This window comes from Ascochyta rabiei, chromosome 1, assembly GCF_004011695.2.
Source record: "Ascochyta rabiei chromosome 1, complete sequence".
Taxonomy (NCBI): Eukaryota; Fungi; Ascomycota; class Dothideomycetes; order Pleosporales; family Didymellaceae; genus Ascochyta; species Ascochyta rabiei.
Window position 1 is genome coordinate 1,091,497 of NC_082405.1, and position 27,617 is coordinate 1,119,113.

General features: G+C 53.2%; 11 protein-coding genes and 1 non-coding gene across 12 annotated transcripts, besides 3 other annotated features; 4 read left to right on the top strand and 8 right to left on the bottom strand.

Moving 5' to 3' along the window:
- Positions 1–66: 66 nt before the first annotated feature.
- Positions 67–111: a tandem repeat.
- A 238-nt stretch (positions 112–349) lies between these two features.
- EKO05_0000319 (uncharacterized protein) lies at positions 350–1,591 on the top strand (the record flags this gene model as incomplete). Its single annotated transcript, XM_038944665.1, has 1 exon — positions 350–1,591. The coding sequence occupies one exon, from the start codon at positions 350–352 to the stop codon at positions 1,589–1,591; it is 1,242 nt and encodes a 413-aa protein (XP_038802859.1).
- Positions 1,592–1,991: 400 nt separating this feature from the next.
- On the bottom strand, positions 1,992–3,451 carry EKO05_0000320 (HSP70/90 co-chaperone; the record flags this gene model as incomplete). The annotated part of the gene is made up of 2 exons (XM_038936412.1): positions 1,992–2,713; positions 2,989–3,451. The coding sequence occupies 2 exons, from the start codon at positions 3,449–3,451 to the stop codon at positions 1,992–1,994; spliced, it is 1,185 nt and encodes a 394-aa protein (XP_038802860.1).
- A 2,238-nt stretch (positions 3,452–5,689) lies between these two features.
- EKO05_0000321 (uncharacterized protein) lies at positions 5,690–9,683 on the top strand (the record flags this gene model as incomplete). The annotated part of the gene is made up of 2 exons (XM_038936997.1): positions 5,690–8,783; positions 8,833–9,683. 2 exons carry the CDS (start codon positions 5,690–5,692, stop codon positions 9,681–9,683), a joined length of 3,945 nt encoding a protein of 1,314 aa, XP_038802861.1.
- A 712-nt stretch (positions 9,684–10,395) lies between these two features.
- Positions 10,396–10,478, bottom strand: EKO05_1t5. The gene has a single exon. It is a non-coding gene; the product is annotated as a tRNA-Val (tRNA).
- A 946-nt stretch (positions 10,479–11,424) lies between these two features.
- EKO05_0000322 (uncharacterized protein) lies at positions 11,425–13,178 on the bottom strand (the record flags this gene model as incomplete). Its single annotated transcript, XM_038936692.2, has 3 exons — positions 11,425–11,766; positions 11,820–12,101; positions 12,150–13,178. 3 exons carry the CDS (start codon positions 13,176–13,178, stop codon positions 11,425–11,427), a joined length of 1,653 nt encoding a protein of 550 aa, XP_038802862.2.
- Positions 13,179–13,698: 520 nt separating this feature from the next.
- Positions 13,699–14,517, bottom strand: EKO05_0000323 (uncharacterized protein; the record flags this gene model as incomplete). The annotated part of the gene is made up of 1 exon (XM_038944666.1): positions 13,699–14,517. The coding sequence occupies one exon, from the start codon at positions 14,515–14,517 to the stop codon at positions 13,699–13,701; it is 819 nt and encodes a 272-aa protein (XP_038802863.1).
- A 370-nt stretch (positions 14,518–14,887) lies between these two features.
- EKO05_0000324 (Inositol-pentakisphosphate 2-kinase) lies at positions 14,888–15,823 on the bottom strand (the record flags this gene model as incomplete). Its single annotated transcript, XM_038944667.2, has 1 exon — positions 14,888–15,823. One exon carries the CDS (start codon positions 15,821–15,823, stop codon positions 14,888–14,890), a length of 936 nt encoding a protein of 311 aa, XP_038802864.2.
- A 1,327-nt stretch (positions 15,824–17,150) lies between these two features.
- On the top strand, positions 17,151–17,549 carry EKO05_0000325 (uncharacterized protein; the record flags this gene model as incomplete). The annotated part of the gene is made up of 1 exon (XM_038944668.1): positions 17,151–17,549. One exon carries the CDS (start codon positions 17,151–17,153, stop codon positions 17,547–17,549), a length of 399 nt encoding a protein of 132 aa, XP_038802865.1.
- A 174-nt stretch (positions 17,550–17,723) lies between these two features.
- Positions 17,724–18,731, bottom strand: EKO05_0000326 (uncharacterized protein; the record flags this gene model as incomplete). The annotated part of the gene is made up of 2 exons (XM_038937021.1): positions 17,724–18,283; positions 18,341–18,731. 2 exons carry the CDS (start codon positions 18,729–18,731, stop codon positions 17,724–17,726), a joined length of 951 nt encoding a protein of 316 aa, XP_038802866.1.
- Positions 18,732–19,287: 556 nt separating this feature from the next.
- On the bottom strand, positions 19,288–21,080 carry EKO05_0000327 (uncharacterized protein; the record flags this gene model as incomplete). Its single annotated transcript, XM_038936776.1, has 3 exons — positions 19,288–19,530; positions 19,583–20,536; positions 20,592–21,080. The coding sequence occupies 3 exons, from the start codon at positions 21,078–21,080 to the stop codon at positions 19,288–19,290; spliced, it is 1,686 nt and encodes a 561-aa protein (XP_038802867.1).
- A 923-nt stretch (positions 21,081–22,003) lies between these two features.
- Positions 22,004–23,164, bottom strand: EKO05_0000328 (uncharacterized protein; the record flags this gene model as incomplete). The annotated part of the gene is made up of 1 exon (XM_038944669.1): positions 22,004–23,164. The coding sequence occupies one exon, from the start codon at positions 23,162–23,164 to the stop codon at positions 22,004–22,006; it is 1,161 nt and encodes a 386-aa protein (XP_038802868.1).
- A 178-nt stretch (positions 23,165–23,342) lies between these two features.
- Positions 23,343–23,466: a tandem repeat.
- Positions 23,467–23,547: 81 nt separating this feature from the next.
- Positions 23,548–23,581: a tandem repeat.
- Positions 23,582–23,851: 270 nt separating this feature from the next.
- On the top strand, positions 23,852–26,180 carry EKO05_0000329 (Methylcrotonoyl-CoA carboxylase; the record flags this gene model as incomplete). Its single annotated transcript, XM_038936396.1, has 5 exons — positions 23,852–23,988; positions 24,035–24,233; positions 24,283–24,380; positions 24,430–26,059; positions 26,121–26,180. 5 exons carry the CDS (start codon positions 23,852–23,854, stop codon positions 26,178–26,180), a joined length of 2,124 nt encoding a protein of 707 aa, XP_038802869.1.
- Positions 26,181–27,617: the final 1,437 nt, after the last annotated feature.

A 27,617-nucleotide genomic window follows, 5' to 3' on the forward strand; every position in this document is an offset into this window, starting at 1 on the left:
TGTCGATGGCTTGAGATATCGAGGTGCCTCATCATCTATAAGTAGGTAGCAATTCAATTGACACACCTCATCTGTCTCTCTCTTTTTCTCTCTTTCTCTCTTTCTCTCTCTTGCTATCGACGTCACCTCCCGCGGTGACCTCGACTGCCAAGCCACACAATAGCTTCACCTGGGCAGGCACGAGCAAACGACACTGCTTTGTTGTTTACAGTCATTGCGCGTGCTTGCGACAACCTCTCCTAAGTTGCACTGCGTCCACAACTTCCACCTAAGCGTTGCCTGACCAGCCAACACCCATCACGCGTCCACTACACCGCTACACGCGTCAAACGGCTAGCTCTTCTCAACCATGGCTCTGAGCACACCCAAGAAGTCGATTTCTGCCCCAATGCCGCTCCTCGCACGACAGGAGAGCAGTCCTGAGCTTGGCAGTCCATCCAAGGTCACCCAGTACAACAAGCAGACTGGTCGTCCTGTTCGACGAAGTGCAGGAAAGATGAAGCCTGTTGCCGGTTATGTCGACTCCAGCATTCTCGAAGAAGAAGACTTCATCCCATGCACCTCAGGCGATGATAGTGAAGAAGAAGACGACGAGACATCTGCTACGCCTCGCGGCCGTGCAGATAAGACTAAGCGCAAGCGCAAGCGCAGTCCTTCACCCCCCTCACCACGTCTGGACCCCATCATATACAGCCAGCAGTTGGATGAATTGACAGATGATGAGACAGGTGGAGCATTCCATCGCCGTATCCCGAAGAAGCCACCGCTGACTCTACGATTCAACGTACCTCTGGGTTATCATGGCCCACTGCTCATCAAGTTGGACCCTGCTATGTTAAGGCTGGACGACGAGACTGCCTCGAAAAAGATGCACCAGTCAAAGAAGTGTCGAGCAGATGCACCGGTAGCGCACGCAAAACTATCAGAACGTCCCAAAGGATTCACAGACCTGCCACCAGAACTGCGAAACAAAGTCTATCGATACGCCTTCGTGCGCGACAAGAGCTTTCAGATACCAGCTTGCAAGCCCTGGGGAAGCGCAAACCTCTGCCAATCAGCTCAGTTCTTGGGTACGTGCAAGCTGGTGCACAATGAAGGCTGCTCGGTTCTCTACGGCGAAAACACGTTTGCATTCGAGCGACACGAAAGTACTCGCGGTACTTTCTATGAGCACGAGCCCAGAGAGATTGGATACCAAGACGCCCTCCAGTTCTTCAAGATGATCGGTCCTGAGAACCTTCAATATCTGCGAGACCTCAAGATCGCCTTCAACGATGCTCGACCCTCAGATACCCCACGCGCACACTCCAACGAAGATCGACGCTATATGACAGACGACGTCTTGATCAATTGTCTGCGTATATTGCGACATGCCAAATTGCGTAAGCTGTCACTCGCCTTCATGGGCCGCCGTCATCTCCATAGGTCTGATGTCAAATTTCTGGGCTACCTCGAACAGATCAAGACGGACGAGCTAGAAAAGTGGTCCCAGCCAAGAGGCTACCACCCTGAGCAGAAGATTCGTCACACCGTCTGGTTCGAACTCACCGAGCAAATGATCCGTAAAAATAAACTGTACGATACAGAGTGAAGTTTGCGTTTCCATCACGAGCTCACATGGACAACCGCCGAAGTCGGCATCTGTAGTCCCATGTTATCAACCATGTTGCCTAGAGAGTTGGGCTACGATCAACACTGTTCATCAATTCCTTACTGCCTACTGTCTCAGTCAATGAGGGTGTGATTATCGATTCCTGGGGTCTGTGGTGTACGGCGATATAGATACTGTTTCATGATATCCAAAAGCCTGGATTTGGTCTGGTGGTGCCACATTCAGTGGGGGGTCAACATACGATATGCACATACTATAGTACAATCAAAAGCTTGTTCCCGAGAAAGTTTCTATCCCGGAGCTCTGTCTGGGTTTCACAACTGAACATTGTCTACCAATAAGACTAGTCGTTGCTTGTGGGGCAGGCCTGTGTAGTCATCTATGCAGCGGTACCCCTTCTCTTCTTGAACTCCTCAATCCACGCGGCACTCTTTCCCTTGGGAACAAGGCTAATCCTGACCAACCCATCGCTAATCACAACTTTCCCGCTCCCCAGCACTTTGTGTAGCGCCATCTTCTTCCCCACTTTGATCAGCCCACCCACTGCCGTCTCCATATACGCCTCCACGCCATCGACAGTATACTCGTTCTCCTCATCCCATGGCAGAGGGAAGATGTACTCCAAATGCTCCGGCAGCGTCTGGTGCTCGTTGAAAGCTTTGACAAAATCCGACTGCGAATGAGCAGGATAGAGCAGCAAGACGGGGAAGGAGAGAGGCGAGGAAGGATCAAGCGGGTTGGCCAGAGCAATCGACGCGTCTTCCAGATCCGGCGCCTCGTCGGTCGTGGTACGAACAGCGATGTTCCTGGCTTTGAGTGCTAGGGCGAGCGTGGCGCGCTCTGAAGCGGCCTTTTCTTCGCGCGCAACTCGCGCTTTCTCCACTGCTGCGACGTAGTCGGCGCGCTTCTGGATCTTGGTTGCGAGTGCAACGAGTGGCGCATTGCTAGCGTCTAGCCTAAGACCGAATTCGCAGGCGTCTTTGGCTTCGGTCAGCTTGTCCAGCGCGAGACATGCGGTGGCAGAGCGGTAGCAGGCTTTCACGTTGGAGGGGTTGAGGCGGAGGGTGGATGCGCAGTCGTTTATGCAGGAGCGGTAGTTCTCTGGATGGTTGTGTTAGCTCTGCAGCGATTATTCCCTCGCGAACAAGAAAACAGTCGGAGATATGGTACTACGAGCGAGAGGCGCATGTGCCAGACAACGTGAGTATGCAAGCGAGGAGACGGAGGATGCGGGTTGTTCATTGAATTTGGTCGATCTATGTTGTGGACAATACTTGCATCCACCTCTAGGCCCCTCGCTTGCTCGTCTTGTGCATTGGCATGCGTGGAAGGGGAATGGGCGCGTGTCTTCTGGGAATCCAAAGTCGGCAACTTACTCTTCTCCAGATTGCACAGCGCTCTGTTTACGTAGCACGCCTCCTCGACAACCTTCTCTTTGTTTGCCTCCTCTTCCTCGTCGACTTGGACCTCGATAACCTTGCCACCCTCGGCATCCGCCTCTGGATCTGGCTTGCTTTGCGGCCCTTTGAGGGCTGCTATCGCCTTGTCGTAAAACTCTTTCGCATCGGTCCACTGCTTCGCTCTTGCGCATTCGTTGCCTTGCTGTCGAAAGTTTTCTGCGATCTCGTACCTTGTGCCTTCGTACGCTATCGCCTTCAGAGCCTCCAGCATCATGTTCTCACCACCCTCACCATCAGTCTCGTCCAGGGTTGTCATGAACAGCGGCATTCGGTTCATCTCAGCCATCACCTGATCGACACTGTGCGACTTGATTTCGGCCATGGCTGGCGGCAGATCCGCCGACACCGGTCCAGCATTCTGGCTCTGTTGCTCTACCATCTTGGTCTGCTTTTCGGTTTGTGAGGATGATCGAGAATGTGTGTCGTCTCGAGTCGCGTATGTCACGTATTGACGTGTGTCTCGAAATTTTGTGAACCTCCGCTTAGTCACGAGTCGTGAAGTGTGGGGCTCCCGCCAGACCCTACTCTGCCGCCAGACCACCAGACTGGCCAGGTCAACCATGCGAAAGTCCCGTCAAGTCAAAACCGGAGGGGCAGCTTGACCAGCATCGCGTACATGCAGATGCTGGGCAGTCCAACTCTTCTCGTCCGACGCTCAGGCCGTAGATATACGATCACGGTGCTGCGGTACGTTGATATGGCGACTCTCCTGCTGTTCAGAACTGAAGCCTTCTCGAGGCTCTTCATGGACATTTGACACCTGTCAGGCGAGGGACGGAGTTCATGCGCGTGCTACCTGCAGCCGCAGCTGCAGGTAGCACGCTCAAGGGCCCTTGTTCTATTGTCACAGCTGGAGCCGGCGAACTCTGTTACGATGTTCCGATGATCACCTCGGCTGAACGATCAACAAAGTTTCGCGTGGAGACGCCTCGGAAAAAGAAGTCCGACATTGCGAGGGAGATTGGTAGGGGACACGCTTTCGTCGCGTTGTTTACGCGTTTTGGGTACACGACAATACTGTTTGTCGAATTTGCCTGTAACGTTCGTCGAGAAACGACTGCGAATGACGACCGGGTCTACAAGCTCCCCGGGCATCCCGCCCCCAGCGTTGGACGCCAACTGTTCCGATCTGTTCTCCTGTGTCTCGTGCACCTGGGCCACATGTCAACGAAATTGAACAGTGAAGCTGATGCTCCACGCCCGGCAAGCTCGCATCGGGAAATTGTCGTGGCTGATCTTGATTTTCGAGTCCAGTCCACTTCTTTTGCGGCGCCGAGTACGCACAGGCAACTCAGGCCTTATTGTCGCCCAAACGCTCACCCCATGCTGTAATCCCATATCCCATAGATGCCCGAATTGATGAACAGTTCTCACGCGCTCGACGCTGGCTCCCAGATTGCAGGCTCTTGCAATGGGTCCAGATGATAACCTTGAAATAGAGTTTAGACGGAAGATCGAAATGCACGCTTAAGCCAACGGTAACGCGCGACGGCAGCTCCAAATGCATCCCGTCTGTCTGTCTGTGACTGGTTCATTTGCGGCGCAGTGCGAGACTTCGGATCACAGTGTGGGATCGTTTTGGAAATGGCGCAGCTCGGCATACAACTGCGCCGCTCCACGCGTATCGCAGCCCTGCTCATTCACAACGTGCATCGCGTCGTCACACTCATCACACTCCTTCGCGCACCGGATTGGAAGTCGTTTTATCGCTAACGTGGCCAGGCTCGCAGGCGCATACGTTGAATTGCGTGGCCAATGGCGTATGCTGAATATCGCAAAGTGGGTTAACGTGAACCAATGGAGCATCCCGTACGGCTAAGCCCCTGACAAGGCTGTATGCAGGGAAGCTTGTGCTCACAATGCATAAGCATGGGTTCGGGCTGCAAGACAATTTGAGCAAAGCAACAAGGGGCGCAACGACTTCATTTGCTGCTTGTCGAGGTTCCGTCTCCCCAGAGGAACGTGCGGAGCTGTGCCTGTGTCCCGAAGACGAAAGGTACTGCATGGCGGTCGATCCGCAAATATGCCCCGATCGCACCTCGTTCCTTGACCTCTCCCTCCTCCCTACGCTCCGTGCAGGTGACGACACACTGGGATCTTGTCCTTTCTGTCCTTTATCGTTTAGGTCCCCCTTTGTTCCTTTCTCAAGCATTTCGATCTGCGTCATCACACAGCTATAGTTTGTACTCTATTGCTTTTTCCGCGCGTGTTGCTCATATTCTAGTAAGTCGGTCGATTGCATCTCCTACAATAGCGAATGAATTCTCACACACTTGCTCTGTACACTCTGCCGCTTGTATAACGCATGTCGTGCAATCCTTCGGCGTGGGCTCTTGCAATCCCCGATATGTCACAAACCATCCGCTATCTTGCATGCTCCTGACCTAAGATACAGTTTATTATTGTACAGTCAACCATTGAATCACATACCATTTGTTTCTGGTCATTGAGAACTTCATTCTCCAACTACCAAGCCCGTCCCTAGTTTCTAGTCGGACACTCGACAAGGAAGGAATGTGTTGAAGCGACATTCACCAGCACCACTTGACTGTGGTCTGAACCCAACCGTACCGTCTACTGGCAAGATCGGAGTTCGCGCAGTCGCATAAACGCCATAATGGCAACCGACTACTTTTCCGATCATGAAGCTTTCATCAGCAGCCAACCCTTGCCGTCTCCGGCTGACACACCATATATGTCGTCTCGACGAACCTCACGATACGGAACCCCAGCAAGCGAGATTGCTAGCTCGCCACCTCCGCTCCCACCCAACCCTTATCCCGAATCTGAAGACGACGTCAACAATGAGAAGATCTCAATTCTTGATCCACGGCGCTTCACACCGACGCTGCACGCAAACCTGGTCTCTGAAATCCTAAACTTACGGCGAGAACTTGACTCGAAGCACAAATTCATCGAGGATGTTGAGACAAATCTTCATACTGCACGGACGGAAAATGATTCACTGGTGAAACAGCTTTCATCAACCGCCAAAGACGGTCGCGCTGCAAAACGTCAACTACAGAACTATGAAAATGAGATGCTTGCAGCGCTGGAAGAAATTGCGGCCGAGCGCGACAAGGTGAAAGAGGCGAATGCAGATCTCAGGACAAAATTGGAAGCCGCCGAGAAGCGATCACGCAGCCAGGATGATGACTCGACTCGTGTGCATGACATGTGGACACGGGAGAAGGACGTTTGGGCTGGTGAAAAGCGGATCTTGGAGCGCCGAGTGCACATCTCAGAATCACGACTCAAACTTCTCCTGGACGAGCTCGCCGCGCACGAGACTGCTCGTGCAGATGCCAATGTCGAAAGCGAAGGCGAGGATGGAAAAGATGGTGGCGCAGGCGCTGAAAGCGATACGGCCAGCATACACTCCTCGCCACAGAGGCGCTCTTCAACTCACATTGGGCGGCACTCAAGAAACCTCAGCAACAGCAGTTACAGGAGTATCGGCCGAAACTACAGATTGTCTTTGTTGAGCAACGAAGGCCATGGCCGAGGAAACGGTCTGAGCCTTGCAGACGAGCTCATTTTCGACGAGGAGGAAGAAGAAGACCTGGATGAGCTGGAACTCGACTCTGATGATTTCCCTGAACATGAGATGCGAGCAAGGAGAGTCCTCGAGTCACGACAATCCATGTACCCCGACAACAAAGCGAAACGTATCCTAGGGTTGAGCAATGATGTTCAACAGTCCAACAAGGACACCTCTGCAATTGCTGAAGAGCATGAGCATGTCAAGCTGTCGTATGAGACGACTCAGTCTGCGGTTACGATAACGCCCAGAGAAATTACTTTGATCTTTCCACCGACCATGCCTATCTATGTGGATACCGGAATTCAGCCTTCGCCTCCAACATCGCCTATACTACCTACCATGGCTGAAGCCTCATCACAAACAGTCGATGAAACTCCTTTGCAGTCTAAACCTCTCGATGGCTCCCCGACTCGTACTGAGGTAGAAGCTAACCAGCGTAGGAAACGCACTTCCTTGTTGCTTGAGTCTCCCGGTCCCTCACAGAGCGCTAGTCCAACGTCATGTACTATGACGTCCAGTTCTGTTCAAACAATCGAGCAGCCACTCAGTCCTCCGCCAACACCCAAGATCGCTATCCCAACCACTGAGCTGCCCGCATCGCCCGTGTCACCGGTATTTAAGAACGAACTCGCATCCTCGTCAACACAGACGGAATTTGACGGGGATCACGCTCAGCTGTTTCCAAAGACCAAACCAGCTGCTCCGCCGGCACCGATATCTATACCATCCATAACCATCCATGCACCTGACTCAGTTCCTTCATCGCCGAAGGATGCAAGGCTACCGCCAGGCACCAAAACGGTTGCGACTCAAACAGCAAATGACCTTGCTGCGCCGATGCGATCGTACGGCATGCAGACAGAGCCCATTCGAGTTGATCAGCGTCCTGTGAGGCTACCTCCTCACCTCTTGCCCTCGGCTATATCCTCCAAGCCAGGTACTCCAGAACCGAAACAGGAGCGCCCCTTAGTTGGCAGCGGTACTCGGAAAGACTTGCATCACCCTGGCAAAAGTTATACTGAGCAACCTTCTGCGAAACCAACAGCCCGCCAAGATCTGTTAATACTGCTAGAGAAAGCCGCGGATACTAAAGTAGAGAACCGCTATCCTGGCAACAATGACAATGGCCCACTGTCCCGTAATCATCAGACCGAGATTCTCAAAAGGCCTTTCCGAACGAGCAGTTTGTTTGCTGGTTTTGATGGTCCTTCTTCGGACGAAGAAGACTATGCAGATGCGAGTGGGGATGAGTATCGAAGCCAGCCATACACGACACCGATGCTATCGTCACGCAATGCTAAGAGCGGCCGGCCGGTTAATCCACCTACACCTGTGCCAGAGGACAAAGAAGTCATGCCGACGTCCAGAATCTCTGAAGATTCCCAGCTCTCTCGTCGTGTTGGGTCTGAGCGTACATCTCTGGAGAAATCAGCAAAGATTACGAAGCGAAACTCTTTGAGCCGCCAACCTAGTATCCGTCGTTCAGCTATGATTCAGTCTGGCACTTCAGCACACATGAATCCGAGCATGAGCAGCCTGGGGTCCAGCACTCACATTCAGCCGCCATTCCCGGTGCCTACACGTTCAAGCTCACGCAACAAACCTCATAGCAAAAGCGAAGGCTCGGCGAGCCCAACACCTGGAAACGGTAGCGCTTATGCTAATCGTCGAATGCATGCTACCAAGCACCAACGAAAAGATAGTATCCGGAAAGTGCGCTCAGCGGCACCAGTGTCCCGAACTGGACGCCCCCGAAGCAGGTCTCCTGTGTTGCCAATGACGCCCAGCATACCCGACACTGAATCAATAGCTCCTCCGCCGAGCGACATCATGAGTGCAAGCGGCTTCGGCCATCGCCACCAATTGTCTACTAACACTGCGTATACGGCCAGTCACTCGGTCGCCAGCTCCAATTCTCAAGCTAGTGTCGTTGATGCGATTGCTGCCGCGATGATCGGCGAATTCATGTGGAAGTACGTGCGCAAGAGGAAGCCATTTGGCGGACCTGAAACTTCTACGGACCGTGCAACTGAAGAGGCCTCTCTGTCCAGTGGTGGCGTACGTCACAGGCGTTGGGTGTGGATCTCACCGTACGAGCGAGCAATTTTGTGGAGTAGTAAGCAGCCTACTTCGGGCTCTGCTCTGATGGGCAAGAGCGGTCGCAAACGTAAGTATGAAAAAATACCTGCCTAATTCAATCATTAACAACTTTTCAGTTACCATACAATCTGTTCTCGACGTCGCCGACAACAGTCCGGCACCAAGAAACGAAACGCTCTTCAACCGGTCGATCTTGATCCTGACACCTGCACGTGCTCTGAAATTTACGACCATGTCACGAGAGCGCCATTACTTGTGGTTGACCGCGCTATCCTTCTTGGCCCATTCGAGCGCACCTATGCCCGACCTCGGAGCTATGCCTCAACCACCGCCAGTCGAGGACTTCCAGCATCGCTCAGGAGGTGCGACGCTTCGTCGCTCCCGCGTGCAGGACTCTGTGCGTCTTGCGAAGGGCAGGGCCAATCCAGTAATGCAGCGGTACACAGCACGGAATGAGCCCATGCCGAGTCTTCCATCGCTTGCTGGCTACGAGGGGCCAGTGCCAGAATCTGCCAGTCCACCCTCTATTCCCCGTGGGCCGGCGCATGGGCGCAAGAGGAGCTCTACAGGCCCTGGAGCACCACCACCTAGTGTTCCCTTCCGCAGCTTTTCCCATCAGCAAGTGCCTTCCGTGTACTCAAACGGTTCATCAGACATGTATTCGTCTATGCAACCTCCTTCAGTACCGTCTTCAGTCTATAACCCAACGAGCGGTGTTGTGAGCAGCCGCACATCCGAGGCCAGTACATCAACTCGTAACCACTTCTTCGATGCTATGGGCACCGTCCGCATGGAAGCCTTCATCGAAAACGCCCTGGGGGATCCTGCTCAACGTCAGGGGTTGCAGGCAAAGCCGCAAGGTGTACGTCATCGCCGCAGTAGCCAGTGGAGCGACAGTGCACGAGAGCGACCCATGCGAGCGGCAGGTCTGTATGATATCGACAATGATCTTTTCCATGGCTTCTAATTAACAGAAAAATACGCCGAAAATGATGCAATGCATCATGCGATACGGTTGAATGGCGCCTTAGCAGCTTCTTTGTTGTTGGTCTCTTTGAAGTTTCAAGACACTTCCACTCCATTTCCTTTGTCGCTACAAAAGCTTCTCACAGCAACGCACAGACGTACATGTTTACATATGCTCTCTTTGGAACATGCATCACGTTTGGATGCCATCTCCAACAATGTTTCCAGCGCCGCCTGCTTCCAGGTCTCTCATTTTTTCAGGGGCTCAGTCACAAGCCTAGAAGCGATGGCGCTCACGCGCGAAGATACCACCACCTACTCACACCACCATATACGTAATTTTCCCCTCTCTCTTGGCTTCGACTATTGTCGAACTATTTCGATACCCAGGTGTTTAGCAATTTAACGCCGTCAGGCAAGGCTATTCAACGCACATCAGTTAACAACAATACAATATTTACCACAACATTGACTTAAAGATCCAACATTACTGTCATTCAGCTAGTGTAACTTTGTTGCTACATGCTACCACTTTATACAACCAAGACTGTCAAAAGAGCCAAAGACTTGCAATTCTCCGCCACTGTCACCTCATGCGACTGAGGAGGCTGTCAAGATCTTAGAGCAAGCTACTTACAGATGGCAGCCAAACAAAAACACGTAAGCTTGGGCTGCGATCACACGATGACGAGCCATGTACGAATGCAAAAAGATGATTCGACCCAGACTTGAACTGGAGACCTTCAGTGGACTAACATTGTTAGACTGACGTGATAACCAACTACACCATCGAACCATGTGATTGGTTGACATAGCCATTTTGCTGGCAATAATAAATATATAGTCTTTTAAAAATCTCCAGACTTCCGGAGAGGATTGTCTCACATGCGAGAATGAAATCTCAAGACTCTAACCCTATGTTGTGAGCACGCAAGATCGCCGAGAGTGTCCGCAATGCTGCACGGCTCCACATTCAAAGTTTCGACGCCTCTGCGTTAACCATCACAAATGAACGTAGCCCGCCGAGAACCCAATGGTCCATCAGCCTAGCACTCCATCAGACACGCTAAAACCTATCACTAACCTCCAAACCTCTCTGCTAGACTAGACTCCACACAAGATTACCATGCTGCGCATCAACACGCTCGCCAAGCGCTATCCGAAATACCCTTTTCTGGCAATTTCCCTCAAAGACCGTCGACCGTCGACCGTCGACCGCTGCGATTCACCATTCTCCACATTCGTCTGCGTGTCCGTTGGCGACCCACTGCCCTGCTGCAAAGCGAAGTGGGACTGGCATGCGTGGGGCGTGAGCGTTGTCCTATTTCGGCAGAAGATTTGAGCACGACCTGTACCGTAGTAGGGCTAAGCGAAGCGCGATGGTGATTGTTCGGACGCGAGATCGTGGCTCTAGCAACGTAGACGGTCTGTTTGATTGTGGTGTTGTGGGTGGGAAGATGCAGAGTCAGAGAGCTCTTGGGTTGCGTCGGGGTCATGCGCTTGTGTAGGTGCTATCGATACCACGGTCTTGTGCGTTGGTTGTCACCGGTCGGGATGGAGACGCTCTGTTTCGGGTCCCGAGGGGCTTGCTGCCATCGGCTTCAAGATGCGCGTGTCTTGTTGTAGCCTGACCATGCCTTCCTTCTTGTCGTGGTTTGACAATAGAACCAACTTGGGCATTGCTGCCGCTGTAATGAGACTCAAATTGTGGTGGATAAATTAGTCGGTTCCCTACCCAACTCTTACAGCTTAGCCTGACTTGTGATGCCCAGAGGCGTATCATCCTTACTCCTCTCCTTCAATAGCCGCCTCAAGATCTTCCCACTCGCGCTCTTCGGCACCTCGGCCACAAAGACAATTCCGCCTCTCAACCGCTTGTGGTTAGCAACCTTCTTTCCAATCCAATCCACAATCTCCTTCGCCTCGTTCTCTCCAGCCTCGCCGTTGCTCTTTGCAGCTACAACGTAGGCCCGGGGCACTTCGGTGTGCATGTGTTCATCCTGCACGCCAATCACGGCGACGTCTTCCACTAGTTCGTTGTCCATCAGCTTGCCCTCCAACTCTGCTGGCGCGACCTGGAAACCCTTCAACCCTGTCAGTAACTTGAGATAGGCGTGTGTGCATGAGGGGTGCTTACCTTGTACTTGATAAGCTCCTTGACCCGGTCAGTGATGTAGAAATTATGCTGCTTGTCCTGAAACCCGATATCGCCGGTCTTAAAGAAGCCATCGGAGGTGATGGAGTCTTTCGTAGCGGCTTCGTTTTTCCAGTATCCCTTGAACACGTTTGGCCCGGATAGCCACAGCTCGCCTACTTCGCCAGGACCCAGCTCCGTGTTGTCGGGCGACATGTATTTAGCGTGCATGTTGGGGAACATCTTGCCTACGCTGCCGACAGACGTGTACCATTCGTCCCAGGGCTGGAGGATGTCAGTGTCTAGATACTTACTTCATGGGTATAGGCGTACTTGGGTATGGGTCATTGGACTTGTTTCGCTGAGGCCGTAGGCTTGGTTGATTCTGATCTTGAGCCGTTTGTGTACACTGTCGACGAGCTCCTTCGTGAGGGGTGCAGCACCGCTTGTAATCATCTTGACTGAAGACAGATCGTATTTGTCGACCATTTTGTCTCGTGCCAGCCGTACAATGACCGGCGGTGCCACGTAGATGAACGTGATCTTGTGCTCTTGGATCGTCCGCAAAAACGTTTCCATATCGAACGCAGGCATGACCACAAGTTCTATCCCCCGGTGCAGCATCTGACGTACTAATCCTGTGAGGCCGTAGATATGGAAGAAGGGCAGCACACCAAGGAATCTGTCCTCTTTGGAGCTATACCAATGTCCGATGGAACCTTTGATTTGCAGCAGATCCGCAACGATATTTCGGTGAGTGAGCATGACACCCTTTGGCAACCCTGTTGTGCCGCTGGAGTACGCCAGAAATGCCAGGTCCTCTGGCTTAGCCTTCTTCCGTCGATACCTTAGTGCTCCAGATGTCTTCCGGATGTTGGTCCAGTGCTTAACTCGATGCGTGTCATCTTTCTCAGCTCCCAAGATAATCACCCGATCATCAGGAATTCCAACTTTCTTCGTGGCCTCGAGTGCAGTCTTCAGAAACGCCTTTGTCGTAACAAGTGCTCGTGCCCCAGAGTTCTCCAACTGGTAAGCCAATTCATCCGCCGAATATCCCGGATTTGCTGGGGTGACAATGCCACCTGCGAAGAAGGTTCCGTAGATGATCGGTGGTACATCGATATCGTTAGGCGCGTATAGAGCTAGAACTTCGTTTCGTTGCCAGTCCCAAAGGTTACAGAGGCCTTCGCCAAAAGCAGTTGCGTGTGCTTTGACATCGGCGAACGTGTACTTGCGATTTGAATGGATGGCGCGGTATAGGACTTTTCCGTCTGAGAAGTCGCGGTCTTTGCTGTCGAAGATGAGGCCCCATAAGTCCAGGTCGGGAATTTCCACATCTGGGAATGGCGACTTCGATGGCATCTTATCGGTCCGGGTACAGCAAAAGTGCAGTCCAACAGGCCCTGCTTGATTGGCAGTTCGTCGATGCGTGCTTTAATTTTTGAATTCCCCGACAGAGTGGTACAGCTCGCCTTTCTCTTCCCGTTGACACGTGGACCCGGTTTCAGTGATACATTGCGGTTGTTGTGCCTGCAGGTGATTGTGATGCACCGTTTTGCGGGGAACCTCGAACCTCGAACCTCGGTTCAGCCTCATGACGTTGACGTATACAAAATAGTCCGCTGAACCGGCGACCCAATGATCACCATGGTTCAATGGAAGAGAGGAGACTGCTGAACTTGAGGTGAGTGCGTAGGCACTCGAAGCATGCTCCATTATAGTCAAGCACCAGCAAAATGCGCCAAAAACACAGTGTGTACGCCAGCCTAGCCTCAGGAACTACACAGTAACGCCATGCGCTCCAAAGTATTCAAGTCGCAAAATTACAAGCTTTGTGACAATGTTAGCGCCGGTACCCGGGATTGTTCAAAGTAACCAGTTGTCATCTGAACGTCGCCCACAGCCTTGCCATCCAAAAGCTTATCATCAACTCCCTCCACATGCTATCCAAGTCCGCACTCAAATGCAACGTAGGTACAACTCCTCCAGCGAGCAGCTGCAATCCTTCAGTCGCCAAAAGCCGGCCATTTGTGTCTTTCCACTCGAAAGGCTCTGTCAATCCGTCTTTTACGACAACTCCATCCTTTGCTTTGCCCTTTCCAAACAATCCCCCACCCGAGGCGACTTTCTTACATGTCATAATTTCACTCGGCGCAGAATTGGGCCCAGCAATGTGTCTGATATGCCAAGTCTTCCATCCAAAAGTCAACTGCAGAGCGCCGCCATGGCAGTGCGGTTTCTTGCCGACCATGTAATATTCATTGTCACGAAACGGTGGGTCTTGTATCTCATAAAGGGTCTGAGAGCGGTCGAAGCGTATGGGCAGTTCGTGTGCGAGGGGGATCTCGGCAGCTTGGAGACGTCGTATTCGTAAGGGTGAGTTGTTAGAATTGAGAGCTGATGATAATTGATATGCCGGACCGTTGGGGGTGTGTATAAATGTGCTGTAGAGAAGGAACGTCGTGTTCTTCGGGTCTATGGTGTCGTAGCCGGGGAGCTCGTCTGCAGCTGGCGGTAATGCAACTTCAGTGCGTGGGGTTACATTTGACGCTGTGGCCGGAGGCGGCCCTGGTGGTGGCGCATAGCCGTTTGCTTCTGCATATGTAGGTATTGGAACGTCCTCAGCTTCTGGAAGTGGTGCGCGTTGTTGCGCTTGCGCCCTCGATGTCGTCCCTTCGTAAGGTGCTGTTTTGCTGGACATTGTACTCGCGGTAATTACAGGGGCTTCCAGATTGTCGTGAGTAAATTATGGTGTTGGATGTTATTACTTGAGTCGAGGAGGTGACGTATGCCGAAGCTTGGAATGCTCAACACGTGGGGTGCGCCGAGGTGTGGCAATGCTCGTCATCCGCTCAATCCGATTCGACGGAACAGACCTGCTTAACAACCATATGTACCCCCATTTAGCCTACTCTGTGATCTACAGTTAGACCCATTACACGACTGCGCACGTGTCGCTTCATCGGAACGAGAAGTCAGAAAGCGGCTTGTTAAGTAAGTGAAAACGCTCTTTAGAATAGAACACCAACCCATCTTATTTCGGACGTGAAAGACAGGTCGTATCCAAACAGCTATGTCAACCTCTTTCCCGCCAGCAAGCACACATTATGGATTTCTGGATTCTTCACATACCAGCCGTCATCAACTAAAGCCGCCTCCTTATCTCTCCAGTCGTCCATCTTCTCAGCCGACTTGAAGTCGAGATCGGCAAGCTTGGACGTAATATTGCCTTCGTGCAAAGGTACGACGACAAACAAAGAGCAATCTCGCAGAGTCATAGCAAGACGAAGATCATATACGAAGTTGAAGTCGTCACGGGGGTGTGCATAGCGCTGCAATATGCCTTCGGAGTCTAGGGTTGCCTGGAGCTTCTTCAGATGTAGGAGGAGCGTCCGGCCGTCGCCGGTGGTGAAGTATGCGACTACGTGGTCGACAAGGACTCCAAGGTTTGCTTGCTGATTCGAATTGGCATTTCCGTCCGTTTGGAATTGCAGCGATAAGGAGTTCTCAGCCCAGCGTCGAATCCAGGCTATATCATCCTTGCAAGCTGGACTCTCGTTACTCAACCGTAACGGGCATATGTAGTCGTTAGGTACGCCTTTCCCCCGTGAGAACTGCAGAGCACAGGTCCGGCAACGTATTGCGTCCGGAGGTGCAGCTGGCGATTGTGCTAGCCACTTCGGCTTAATCTCGAAAGTGATGTTTTGTCCTGCGACTGTAGACATATTGGGGAGCAGGATACCAAATTGGGCCGTACTACTCAGCAGCCGAATAGCCGGGACCAACTCTTTGAGTGCAGACATCGCTTTGTCGAGTAACACTACGGGAAGATGCGCCATGAGGTGCTTGTCGAGGTCGATCTCCTTGAGGGTTTGACAGGTGGCAGTCGATGCTGACGGCGAAACAAAGAGTGGCCGTACATCTGCCATGAAACCGTCGACAATCACTTCAGATCTCAAGCTCTTCGGCAGTCCTTTGCTAACTCTGAGCACCTTATCAGCGACCATGTGAGATGGGATTGCCGTTGCTGTGTTGCCTAAATCTCTGACCGCGACAAACAAGAAACCGCTTGCCGTATTATCATGATGACCTGGCTGGATGCTGAACACTGCGTTGGCTGCCCCTTCATTCAGAGGTCCAAAGTTAATAAAGAATTGGTGCAAATCTTCGTCCCCTCTGCTTATGCAGCACAGAGCGCTCGGAACGTCAAGCGACCGAAAGATCTCCTTTTCGGCTTGTGTTAGTTCCACTGGGACCGACTTCTGGATATTGATTGTCAGAGGATCGGATGAAAGGGGTTCTGACTGGACATGTGGCAGCAACGAATGAGACGGCTGACGTCCATGGCGGGCAGGGCCAGTCACATGCGGCTTGTAAGACACACCACCCGCAGGATGCAGTTCAAACTGGTGATGGGCAAGTAGATGGGCATTTGACAACCGAGTATGCAGGATTTCGAGATCAGAAAACTGAGATTCTCGCCGCGTTTGAGACGGCGCCGCTGACTCGGCTGGCAAGCTCTGGATAGACGTAAGACCGCCAGCCTGATACTCTAAATGAGCGTTGCTGGGTTGCGATGCTACAGCGCCTGCAGAGCGCGGATCAGGCTGCAGCCCGGACGATGGTGGTTCATGCATGTTGATGTCCGGTTTTGAGGCAGACCGCTCAGATTTGCGTGGCCTCAACAAGGTGCGAAACCTCTCAAGAATAGGTGAAGAGGGTGCCATGGTTGACGAGATTGAAGTCGTTGTGTGTCGTTCCAGGCAAGAGCATTGATGCAGCCGCAGCTCACTGAGGTTGAGCCGGTCGTGAGGTTCTGGGAAGCCGTGACGAAGGGCCAGGGGGGCAGCTTCGGAATGCGCAATGTGAAGTCCTAGGTCCAGGCGCCCCGTTTCTTGGTATGCTTATGTCGCAAGGTCTAAAGCTCGATCTTTCGATAGCTCTTGCTGTCCTCATACGATACTGTGCGCTGACTTGGTTGCAGCAATGACGTCGCTCAGCCAAACGATGAGTGGTGACCTTCACAGCACCTGCGCCTGGACCGCTGCTGGCAGTGATAGGGGTCGGAAGCAGACAACAAGAGTTGTTCGTCCATGTTGTAACCTGTGCCGTTTCCGACCTGATTTTCGTGGCGCGCTCCCGTCGTTGGAGTCCCACGGTTCGTTCGTCCGGTCGCGATAACGTAAGCCCCAATAACCAATCAACGCGCGTCGAAGCTCCCTCTTTCACCGACGCGATCTCGCATCCCAACAAGCATCACCTCTTTGTGAAAACTAGAAGGATTGACACGGTCTATTCCTTGGTAAAGTTCACTGCAATTGGATATCCGCCACGATGCCAGCGCCATCGCCCCTCCCAACCTACCTCTACAAGATCCTCCCTTCCGCCCCACCATCACCCCTCCCCGACCGCCTGCCGCTCTCAGATCTGGACCGCCAAGATGGCTTCATCCACCTGTCTACATCTGAGCAGGTACCTGGTACTGCAGACAGGTTCTTTGGTAACTTCACAGAGCTGTGGCTGCTGAGGCTCAAGTACAGCGTGCTCGAAGCAGGCACAGACGGAGATGGCAACGTCAATGCGGACAACAAGGCGAGGATCCAATGGGACGAAGTCGGGCACGGTGCTTTTGCTCACTTCTACGGCGGTGACATGGGCAAGGGAAACGTGCAGGAGGCTATCAAGGTCGAGAAGAAGGGCACCTGGGCGGAGAGCTTGAAGCTTGAGTGGTGAAGATGGTGAAGACAGCGAAGTACGTCGGCCGTTATCAGAGAAGCCTACCCTGAGGGCCCATATGGGACTACATGGCATATGCCCATGAGGAATAGCTCCAGGCAGATAAAACACCAGTCCGCTAAAGTAGCAGACGATGATATTCCCGTTCCTCGACAACTTGGCGATATGTTTTCAGTCGTCTGTTTCTGATCTTTCCTCCGCATCCTCCTTTCTGTCTGTTTCCTGGTCTGGTTTCTTCTCTGCCCCCTTTCCATGGGTTCGGTCTGCAGTCTTCGATGCTTCGTTCTCGATCGCTTCCTTCTGGCCTGTCGCTTCCATCTCTACTCCATCTCCTTCACCGTCCTTGACCCAATAAACAACCATCCCATTCAAAGCATGCGGATGCATCTCGAAATCCCTCAATCTCACCGTGTCCCTCTTCGTCAACCACTTCTTACCCAGCTCATTACACTCTTCTAGCTTCTCCCTCTTCTCCTCGCTCTGTGCAAATGCCCCATAATCATCCAGAATCTCGTTGCCCACGTACAGCACGGGCTCCTTGCCCTTCAAGAACATGGGGAGGAGTATGTACCAGTCGACAAACGGACTGAACACAAAGGAATGGGTCGTGATGTGAGATTCAATATCGTTGGTGCAGACGCCGACGTCGAGGAGAGAGAGGAACGTGCGGTCGAGGGGCGTGAAGGCTGGTTCTTGGGCGTAGAGTTTCACCTCCACATTGCTCTTCCGCACTGCAATCAGTCAGCACCACTCCGAGCTCAGACATGGAGTCGCGGTGGGGAGCTTACTGTGCGAGACGACGGACACGAACAAGACAAGCTGCCACATGGCTCTATGTCTGTGTTCCCAATCACGACTGAAGCTGCCGATGCCGATGCACACGGCCTCTCTCACATCCCACTCCGTCTTTGCCAACACATCCTGCAAGTGCTGCGCACAGGCCGTAGCCTCCCATTTCTCGGTGCGGTGGTTGAAGTCGAGGAGCAGCTTTTCAGCTGTCAAGCCGTCTACAGTGGCCGCTGGCATTGCGCCGGCTTGCGATGCGTTGTGTCGAGGACCATTCCCCTTCCCTTTCCCCTTCGTGTTGCCCACCGTGAGGTTCGACAGCCCATGGGTAATGACTGTCCAGCCATCATCGGCCTCGACTTGTTGGCGCTTCACGCGTCCGCGGCCACCCATGTTCGAGATGGTGTAATCCGAAGATGCAAGGTAACCACCATTATTGATGAGTCATGCTCCGCTAGGGCATGCTCATGCTCACGGTATCACAACTGTTTGAGATCGGCGAGAAGGGCAGCGTCGGGACGCGTCGCTCGGGCACGCAAAAAATTTGGCGGGGTCGGTGGGGCAGATCTCGGAATTCAGGAGTGGGTCTGCATCGACTTCTCATCCCTGCAAGCCTCCCAAGGAAGAATCCCATGTCGACGACTTCCGCGGGGTGGATCATGAGAAGTCTTCGTAGACGGGCCTTTCCTGTTTCTACCCGTTGACGGTGGTTCTAGGGTCAAAGAATCGTAGTCTCGCCACCCCAATCACTTAGCCAAACTGCTAACGGCGAGTACGAGCCGGTAGCGTCTAATGTGGAACGTACTGCGATCGAGGTGCATAGGCGGTGTTTTGTTTCAGAGAGAAACGTTGGCATGACTATCATTGTGGGTATCATGCTGAGCAGCTGCTCAAAGCATTGGCATGAAGGAAAAAATCTACAGCATCCGCTTGATACATATACATCCATCTAAAACATCTGCCTGTTCCTCATCTCAACGGGCAGGAACACCATCATCAAAGCCGAGAGCCAAATACCACCGGCGCCGAGCCAAAGGATACCCGAGCTTTGGTTGGCGAGCAATTGCGATCCGGCGTAGGGGGCGACGATACCTGCCAGACGGCCCAGGCAAGAGAGCATGCCACTGACACTACCGCGGTAGCTGGTGTCAAAGAGCTCGGGCGCAGAGGCGTAGAGGACGGCGTTGAAGTACTGGTACGCAACGTTAGCTGTTGCTGCAGGTGGCATTTGAGAAAAAACCTACAGTTTGCATGATGTACTCGAGCGCGTTAAGGCCAACGTATCCAGCAGTGTTCTCGACCTGCGTGTACATAGCCATGGCGAGACCTTGGCAGACAGCAGAGAACACGAGCGACCACTTCCTTCCTAGAAGAGGCAACTGTATGGAAGCCAGAGCGAGAGCAGCACCGATAATACCAGGCGAATAGATGATGAGGTATTGCTGATAGGTGTCTACGACAGACCCGCGGCCGTTGTCAACGTTGTTTCGCAGCAAGATGATAGGTAGGAAGGAACCTGCCAGGTTGAAAGACCAGTAATCGCCCATGTACGCAATACCGAGGAGTACGAAGATGAGGCAGGAAAGCTTATTAGTGAAAATGCCCTTCAGACGAGCAATTTCTGTACCAAAGCCCTTGACAACCCGCTTGTTCTTTTCTGCTCGTGTGAGGTTGGTTGGCGCCTCTTGGTGCACGACTCCGTCCATGGCATCGATTGCGGCAAGGTGTTCAATAGTCAGGGTTGGAGGCGGTGCCCTATTGAACTTGGCGATCTTGTGCAATACCTCGATAGCCTCAGCTTCTCTGCCTCTGTTGAGTAAGAACTTGGGCGACTCGTGGAAGTGGAAGACGAAGTATCGTAGGCAGAAGATGACAAGAGTCATTACACCGAGGATGATGAGATTGTAGCGCCATCCCATGTTACTGTCAACAGTGCAGCATGGTTCTCCAGATGCAACAGCTCGGCAGGATGGCAGCTTGGGGTCACAACGCCACTTAGCGGCAGTGCCCAGAGCAATGGCAGACGCAGCAACCACACCGATTGGCTGCCACATGGACAGGAGAGCGACAAAGTAACGGCGGTTTTGAGGAAGGAACTCGAGAGCAATGGTCGCATCGATGGGAATGTTGCCTCCAAGACCGAGTGAAGCAAGTAAGTAGATTCCACAGATGGCACCGTAGTTGAATTTAGGAGCAGCCTAGTATTTTGTTAGCAACTGATTCACGCAAGGTTATCCTTTCTGCATTGCTTACCAAGAGCAGTCCAAAGATCGAGGTGATCAAGCAGGTCAAGTTGAAAGCCCACTTCCTGCCAATGATATCGACCGCCAGTCCGAACCCAAGCGCACCGAGAGCGAGACCAGCATTGGCGCATGCGAAAATGGTTCCAGTGTCCGCGTCAGCCACATTCATCTCTTGGTAGATGGCTGTTGAGACAAGCCCAACACCCTGCGACCAGGCCAGATCCAAGAAGTAACCGAAACCGCAGAGGAACCAGATACAGATCTGGTACCTTCCAAGACCGAACTTGTCAAGCTCGACATTGATGAGCGCGGCCTTCTTTTCGAAGGTGTTGAGAGGCTTTGCCGCTGTGCCGCGAAGGATCGCGCCTATCGAGAGGTCCTCAGAGGAGGCTGTCTCCAAGTCGTTGTAAATAGGAACCTGGACCCCATCACGAGGATGAACCACTGCGCCTTTCTTCTCGTCCCCGTGGGTAAATTCGCCGGAGTTGTGAGACGCCATTGTGAGCCTCAATGCAAGGGAGAGAGTCACAACAATGAGGTGAGGTGAGTCGCGTGTGTTTGGTTGCGCAGGACCGCACAGCTGGGTATTATACTTGCACCCTGTATGAGCAGGGCAACCGTTCTCTAGCCCTGCTAGCCGCGGAGCTCACGCGTACGGATCTACGCGATAGCAGCTTTGGCGTGGTTGTTGGTTAGACTAGATCCTACAGCTTACCCCCGAAGACGGCAGGCGTGATCCTGATTGGTCGCCATCACAGTCGTGACGACAGCGAGCAACGCATCTAACGCAAAGCCACATGGTTTTGTCTGTTCGAAAGCAGTCGGCTTGCCCGTGCCGTGGCGCAGAAAGAGTTTGCACGACTAAAGAACGATTACGGCATTAGCTAGACTGGATTCGACGTTCGCCTTAGGACAAGAGGCATAGCACACAAGGAATGCACTGGTGACGGGAACGGCTACTGAGCGGCAGACGCGCACTATTGGGTACTGCTCGGCACTCAGCTTTGCCATCGTCTTTGGACTAGGCACCATGTACTAAAAGGTCACATGTTGTCCACTCTTCACCTGAGGCTGTCTTGGCTGTAAACAGTAAAGTCGAGAGTGTGGCGAATACAACCGAATACATCGCTAGACAGCACTGTTACCTCCTTGCCCTTTCTGAGTCGCTCTGACCATGCGTGATGAGGTATGTCGTCCCAAGGTGGACGGTAATTATACCGCACTACACGCCCGAAAACGCGGTACCCTTGTCGTGATCTTCCCGTTGCATGTACACACAACGCGCCACATGGTCACAAATGCATGACATCAGCTATAACGGGCACGAGCAACTGCTGGCTCTCCATATGGTTGAGGACATGAATGCTGTGACATGAGACAAACGTTCATTGCAAACACATTGCGAAGCACGATACATGGCGTTTACTTCTTCCGCCCACCTTTCGTATTCTTCGGTGGGGCTGTCCTTGCTTGGCTTGCTGCCGTTGGCGCATCAAACGTCCGTGTTGCTCGTTTCTTTGAGGGTTTTGTAGAAGCTTCCACTTCGTCATCGTCGCATGTCTTCCGCTTAAGAGCAGATGTGTTTTGTGGGCGACTCTTCGTCACCGTTTGGCTAGCCTTGAGGGTCCTGCTCGATGCGCGTGTACCAGTTTCCTCGTTCGGGAGTGTTGGAGGTTGCCTGACGCTGTGGATCGTGGTCGTTGAGCTGGGTGCACTCGCGGGAGGCTCCGTACCGCTGTTGCGCTGTTGGGCTACCCATGAGAGTAGATTTGCTTCTGCCGCGGAATCTTCCTCGTCACCTGCCTCACCATGATCGAGCATAGCATCAGCCATTTCGCCTGCTATATCGTCCCCTGCGTCTTTGCCTGCGGCCATTCTCATGGCAAAGTCTAGCAGCTGCTGTGGATCCATACCGCTCAGTGGACCACCGGCTTCTGCGAGTCGACTCTGCAGTACAGCCATGAGGGCCCCTGGATCAATGTCGGTCTCGTCCTCGGGTGCACCTTCGTCTTCGACGTCAATTTCACAAGGGGGCGACGCGGGTTCTACAGTGCTAGTGCCTTCCGCTATACTTTCTGGTTCTCGGGCAGCTTGTACGGGTGGTGATTGCGGCGATGGCCCACGAGCCCACAGTGGTGTGTCTCGGAGCTTCTTCCTCCAATCTCGAAGCACGGTGTATGTCTGAGCGTCGTCGCCTAGGAGCTTAGGCTGTAGCCCTCGATCAGTCTGCGAGCGCCAAACAATAGGCGCCATCCCCAAGGCCGATGCCTCTGTGTCTCCCAGCGAACGCTGCCTCTTCTTACTGCCGGTAGGCTTGACGTGGCGCTTCCTCTTCTCGCCTGTCTTTGCGCCTTTGAGACTGTGGGTCTGGAATGCGGCATCATCGTAGCCGTCTGACGCATATTCGAGGTCGTTGAAATAGTCAAATCGATCCCAGTCCTCGGCAGCATCTTCGTCCGCATACGTGGTAGGCGGAGGTGAAGCGACAGCGTGCTCTGCCAAGTCATCAGCCGCCATGAACTCTTCCTCGACGTAGAACCACTCCTCTCCATCGTCGGAATAGTCGTCGCCGTAGTCGCTCATAGTGGGCTTCGTGCAGCGGGCTGCATGCGGTAGAGTTTGTGGTCGCACAAACGGCGAGATGCGTACGCAAGCGGCTGGTAGTCGATGCGGCGGAGGGTGGTCGAGATTGCGGCGTCACCGTTGTTTGTGATAGTAGGTCTCGAAATGCAGTGGAGCCGGGGATGTTATTGTCAAGTGGATGAGAGTGAGAATGAGAATGAGAGTGAGTGTGAGGATGGAGGATGAGGATGAGGATGAGAGTGAGAGTGAGAGTGAGGATGAGAATGAGGATGAGAATGAGAATGAGAACGAGAATGAGAATGCGCGACCGTGTGTAAGGGAGTGGAAAACCAACAGAACAGGCAGGGTCTCGCTGCTCCATCATACGCGCAGCATCTGAGTAAGCAGCGTGCAGCATGCAGCTTGCAGCGTGCAGCGCGCAAATGCATCACTACCTTCACCCTCACCTTCAACTCATGCCCAGTTGGGCGGTCGGTCGGTCTGCTCCGAGTATCCTTGCAGTGGCCTCGAGCGTGTCGCACAGCGTGCACACCCAGCTGGCTCGGTACCGGTAAGTCGCGGGTTAAGCTCGAGAAGAAGCCGCGGCATACCCAATACCCCAGCTTTCCACCCCCACGCATGCACAACAATGTTATTTTATAGCTTCTAATCGAACTCACTTCACTTCTCATAACTCCTGCCGTGACCATGCGTGCTCTCCGAAAATCGTCTCATCTCTCGCGCCAGCTCGTAGCTGCCAATGGCGCCCGCTTCCACTCCACAACTGCACCGGCTGCCAAAGCGCTTACCTCCGTCCTGATCGCCAATCGCGGAGAAATCGCGCTGTACGAATCTCAGTCTCGTCCAGTGTATCTTGCTAATACACCTCAGCCGCGTCGGCCGCACAGCCTCAGAGTATGGCGTGCGGACAACAACCCTCTACACAGACCCAGATGCTCGTTCACAACACGCTCTTAGCTCGCCTTTCGCCGTGAACCTCGGCGACCCTTCCGCATACCTAGACGGTGACAGGATTATACAGATTGCGAAAGAGCAAGGCTGTCAGGGTATACATCCAGGCTATGGCTTTGTACGATCAACCAGACATCAAGCATGGCGTGGAGGCTAACAAAGTGCAGTTGAGTGAGAACCCACACTTTGCAAAGAAATGCACAGAAGCCGGTATCACCTTCATCGGGCCACCAGCTCAGGCTATTGAAGCCATGGGCAGCAAGAGGTAAGCATAGCACCTTTCGCAGCGACCGGACTAGCTGACAAGCCCTCAGTGAATCCAAGAACATCATGACCAAGGCTGGCGTTCCATGTGTACCAGGTTACCATGGTGCCGAACAAGACCCCGAACATCTGAAGAGCGAAGCAGCAAAGATCGGCTACCCTGTCCTTCTTAAAGCAGTCAAAGGTGGAGGTGGTAAAGGGATGCGAATCGTCAACACGGAGCAGGACTTCTTCGACCAGCTTTCATCAGCCAAGGGCGAGGCTCGCAACTCATTCGGCGACGAGGTCATGCTCGTAGAGAAGTACATCACAACACCGCGACACATCGAAGTACAGGTCTTTGCGGACAGTCATGGAAACTGTGTTGCGCTTGGTGAGCGTGACTGCAGTATTCAGCGACGACACCAGAAGATCTTAGAGGAATCACCGGCACCACATTTGCCAGAAGACATTCGTCAAGATCTCTGGGAGAAAGCGAGGCAAGCTGCTCTCGCAGTTGGGTACGAGGGTGCTGGTACAGTCGAGTTCATCTTCGACAACGACACCGGCGAATTCTTCTTCATGGAGATGAACACTCGTCTACAAGTTGAGCACCCCGTCACCGAGATGGTCACTGGTACAGATCTGGTCCACTGGCAACTCATCGTAGCAGAAGGCGGTCGCCTCCCACTCACACAGCAAGAGATCGAACAAAGGATAAAGGAACGGGGCCACGCCATCGAGGCTCGTATCTACGCCGAGAATCCTGACATGAACTTTATCCCAGACTCTGGGCTACTGCTCCATCTGCGCACACCAATACCAACACCTACAGTACGCATAGACTCCGGGTTCGTTGCTGGAGATGAAGTCTCATCACACTACGACCCCATGATCTCAAAACTTATTGTCCAGGGCCCTACTCGAGAAGCTGCAATCCAGAAGCTTAAAACCGCTCTCGAACAATACGAAGTCGCTGGTCCTATCACAAATATTGAGTTCATCAAGAAGATGTGCATGAGTCCCGACTTCGTCGCTGGCTCCGTCGAAACCGGCTACATCCAGAAACACCACGCCGAGCTCTTCACGCCCATTCCTCCTGCGCCAGAAGTCTTTGGACAAGCTGCGCTCGGTCTTGCGCTTCAGCAGGTCTCCTCGAGCAGATCTGATCCCTTCTCCGGCCCACCAATCTCCGCCGCTGGCTTCGGTCTTGGCTTCCAGCAGCGCAAGTTCGATCTAGTGGAGACGCCCGCGGACGGCAAAGGTGATGTGACAAGCACACCCGTCACCATCCGCCAAACTGCACCGTCCAAATTCGACATCACCGTTGGCTCGGAAACATACGCCGACGTGACAAGCACCTTCAGTCCCTCGAGCAACATACTCACAACATACTATCCCCACACACGCCTCTCCACAACGTTCATTCGCGACGAGGATCGCCTGACCTTGTTCCAGCAAGGCAAACAATACCGCCTACAGCTTGCAATGCCTAAGTGGGCCGAGAAAGCTCTCGGGATCAAGGACGTAACAAACAGCGTACTAGCGCCCATGCCTTGTAAAGTCCTTCGTGTAGAAATCGAGGAAGGACAGGAAGTGAAGAAGGACCAACCGCTTGTTGTCATTGAGAGTATGAAGATGGAAACTGTGATTCGGAGTCCGATGGATGGCGTCATCAAGAAGATCATACATGGCAAAGGGGTAAGCAATTCCCAGTCCTTCTCATTGTAGTTGCGAAGACGAAAGCTAACGTGTGTTGCAGGATCTTTGTAAGGCTGGGACGGCACTTGTCGAGTTTGAGGAAGTCGAAGCAGCTTCGTAACTGGGTAGCTACAATCAAAAGGACGTGATCGTATTCAAATGCCAAACAATTGCGTTGACTGAACGCCACCACTGCTACCTCTCCTTGCGGCACGAAACAGCCGTCCAGGCACTCAAATCATCTTCGATGCCCCGGGCACGCATCTACTTCCTCTATCAGGTCAGTGTACTACACAGAACCAACGCAGCGAGTCGACTTACCCTTTACTGCAACCGGTACTTTTTACCATGACTTGCGCACTATCAAGCACAAGCATAGTCATCATGGAACTCCTCCAGACAAAACACAACTCCACACTTGCTTCTTCTCAACCGCGCAGCCCCCCCCCCCCCCAAAGCCCTCACCGCCCTTACTGTTCTCCACCAGCAAACACCCTAGTCTCTACCGACCCATGCACTACCGAGGAAGACGCCCTCTATTCCAAGTAACCACACCCATCCCACGCAATCCCCGCACCTGCGCCGCGAACTCCTGACCAGCGCGTGAACCGAGCTCGTCATGCGCAGCACGAGCGTCGTGTTCAGAGCACCGCGGTCTGGAAAAATCACCGGGCCATGCTTCTTTCCTGTTGCTTTCGACCGCGCCCTCGTCCCCGCACTACCCTGCCCGATGCGCTCGCGGGGCGGGTGTGGTGGCGGTAGAGTCGTGGTTGGATGGGCCTCGGCACGGACAGGGTGGGTGGGAGCGTTTTGTTCCAGGAGAGCCGGCTTTGCCTGGCGTGCGGTGGCGTCTGGGAGCGGGGAGGGAGGGTGTGTGGATAGTGGGTGGTGAGGCTCTGGGTGGGGTTCTGGTGGTGGGTCGGGGGTTCGACGCTGGTGGTGCTTTGCTGTCTTCGTTGTGCTTGGTGGAGATATGTGGAGTCGCATGGCTGTTCTGTTCTTGCGCTGGCGCTGGCGCTATCCGTTGATTTGTGTTCGGGTGCTGCGTGATGTGCACCTCGTGTGCCGCAGTCGCTGCAGTCGTGGTGTTGGGTGGACTTGGATATCGTGCCATGCACGACGGAGAAGTAAAGCTTCCTTGTTGATCGCCATGTGAGATGAATTATTGTGTGAAGAAGATGACGTCGAGATAGTACAGTGGTCCGTATAGACTGCACAGCTTGTAGGACTTGAAAGGTGCATGGACACTCCTGGGATTTTCGTTCAGGTACGGTTCATGTCGTTGCTGTGGTGGAGGAAGATGAATTCTCTTGTCAAAGCAGACGCAAAGAAGTACTTTCACGGCAATGCTGCACTCGTCACAAGATGTATCCTTCTACACACGCTTGACCTACAGAACACCGGAATTACCAAAAGCTTACGCCAGCGATGCTTCTGAGCCCTCTCTGTCGCACTGCATCACGATCTGCAGCGGACTGAATGCGTAGCCAGGCAGCGTCTGAGCCATGTAACTGCCGGCCGTCGAACCGTCCGAGCACCATGACATCTCCCTCGTCTT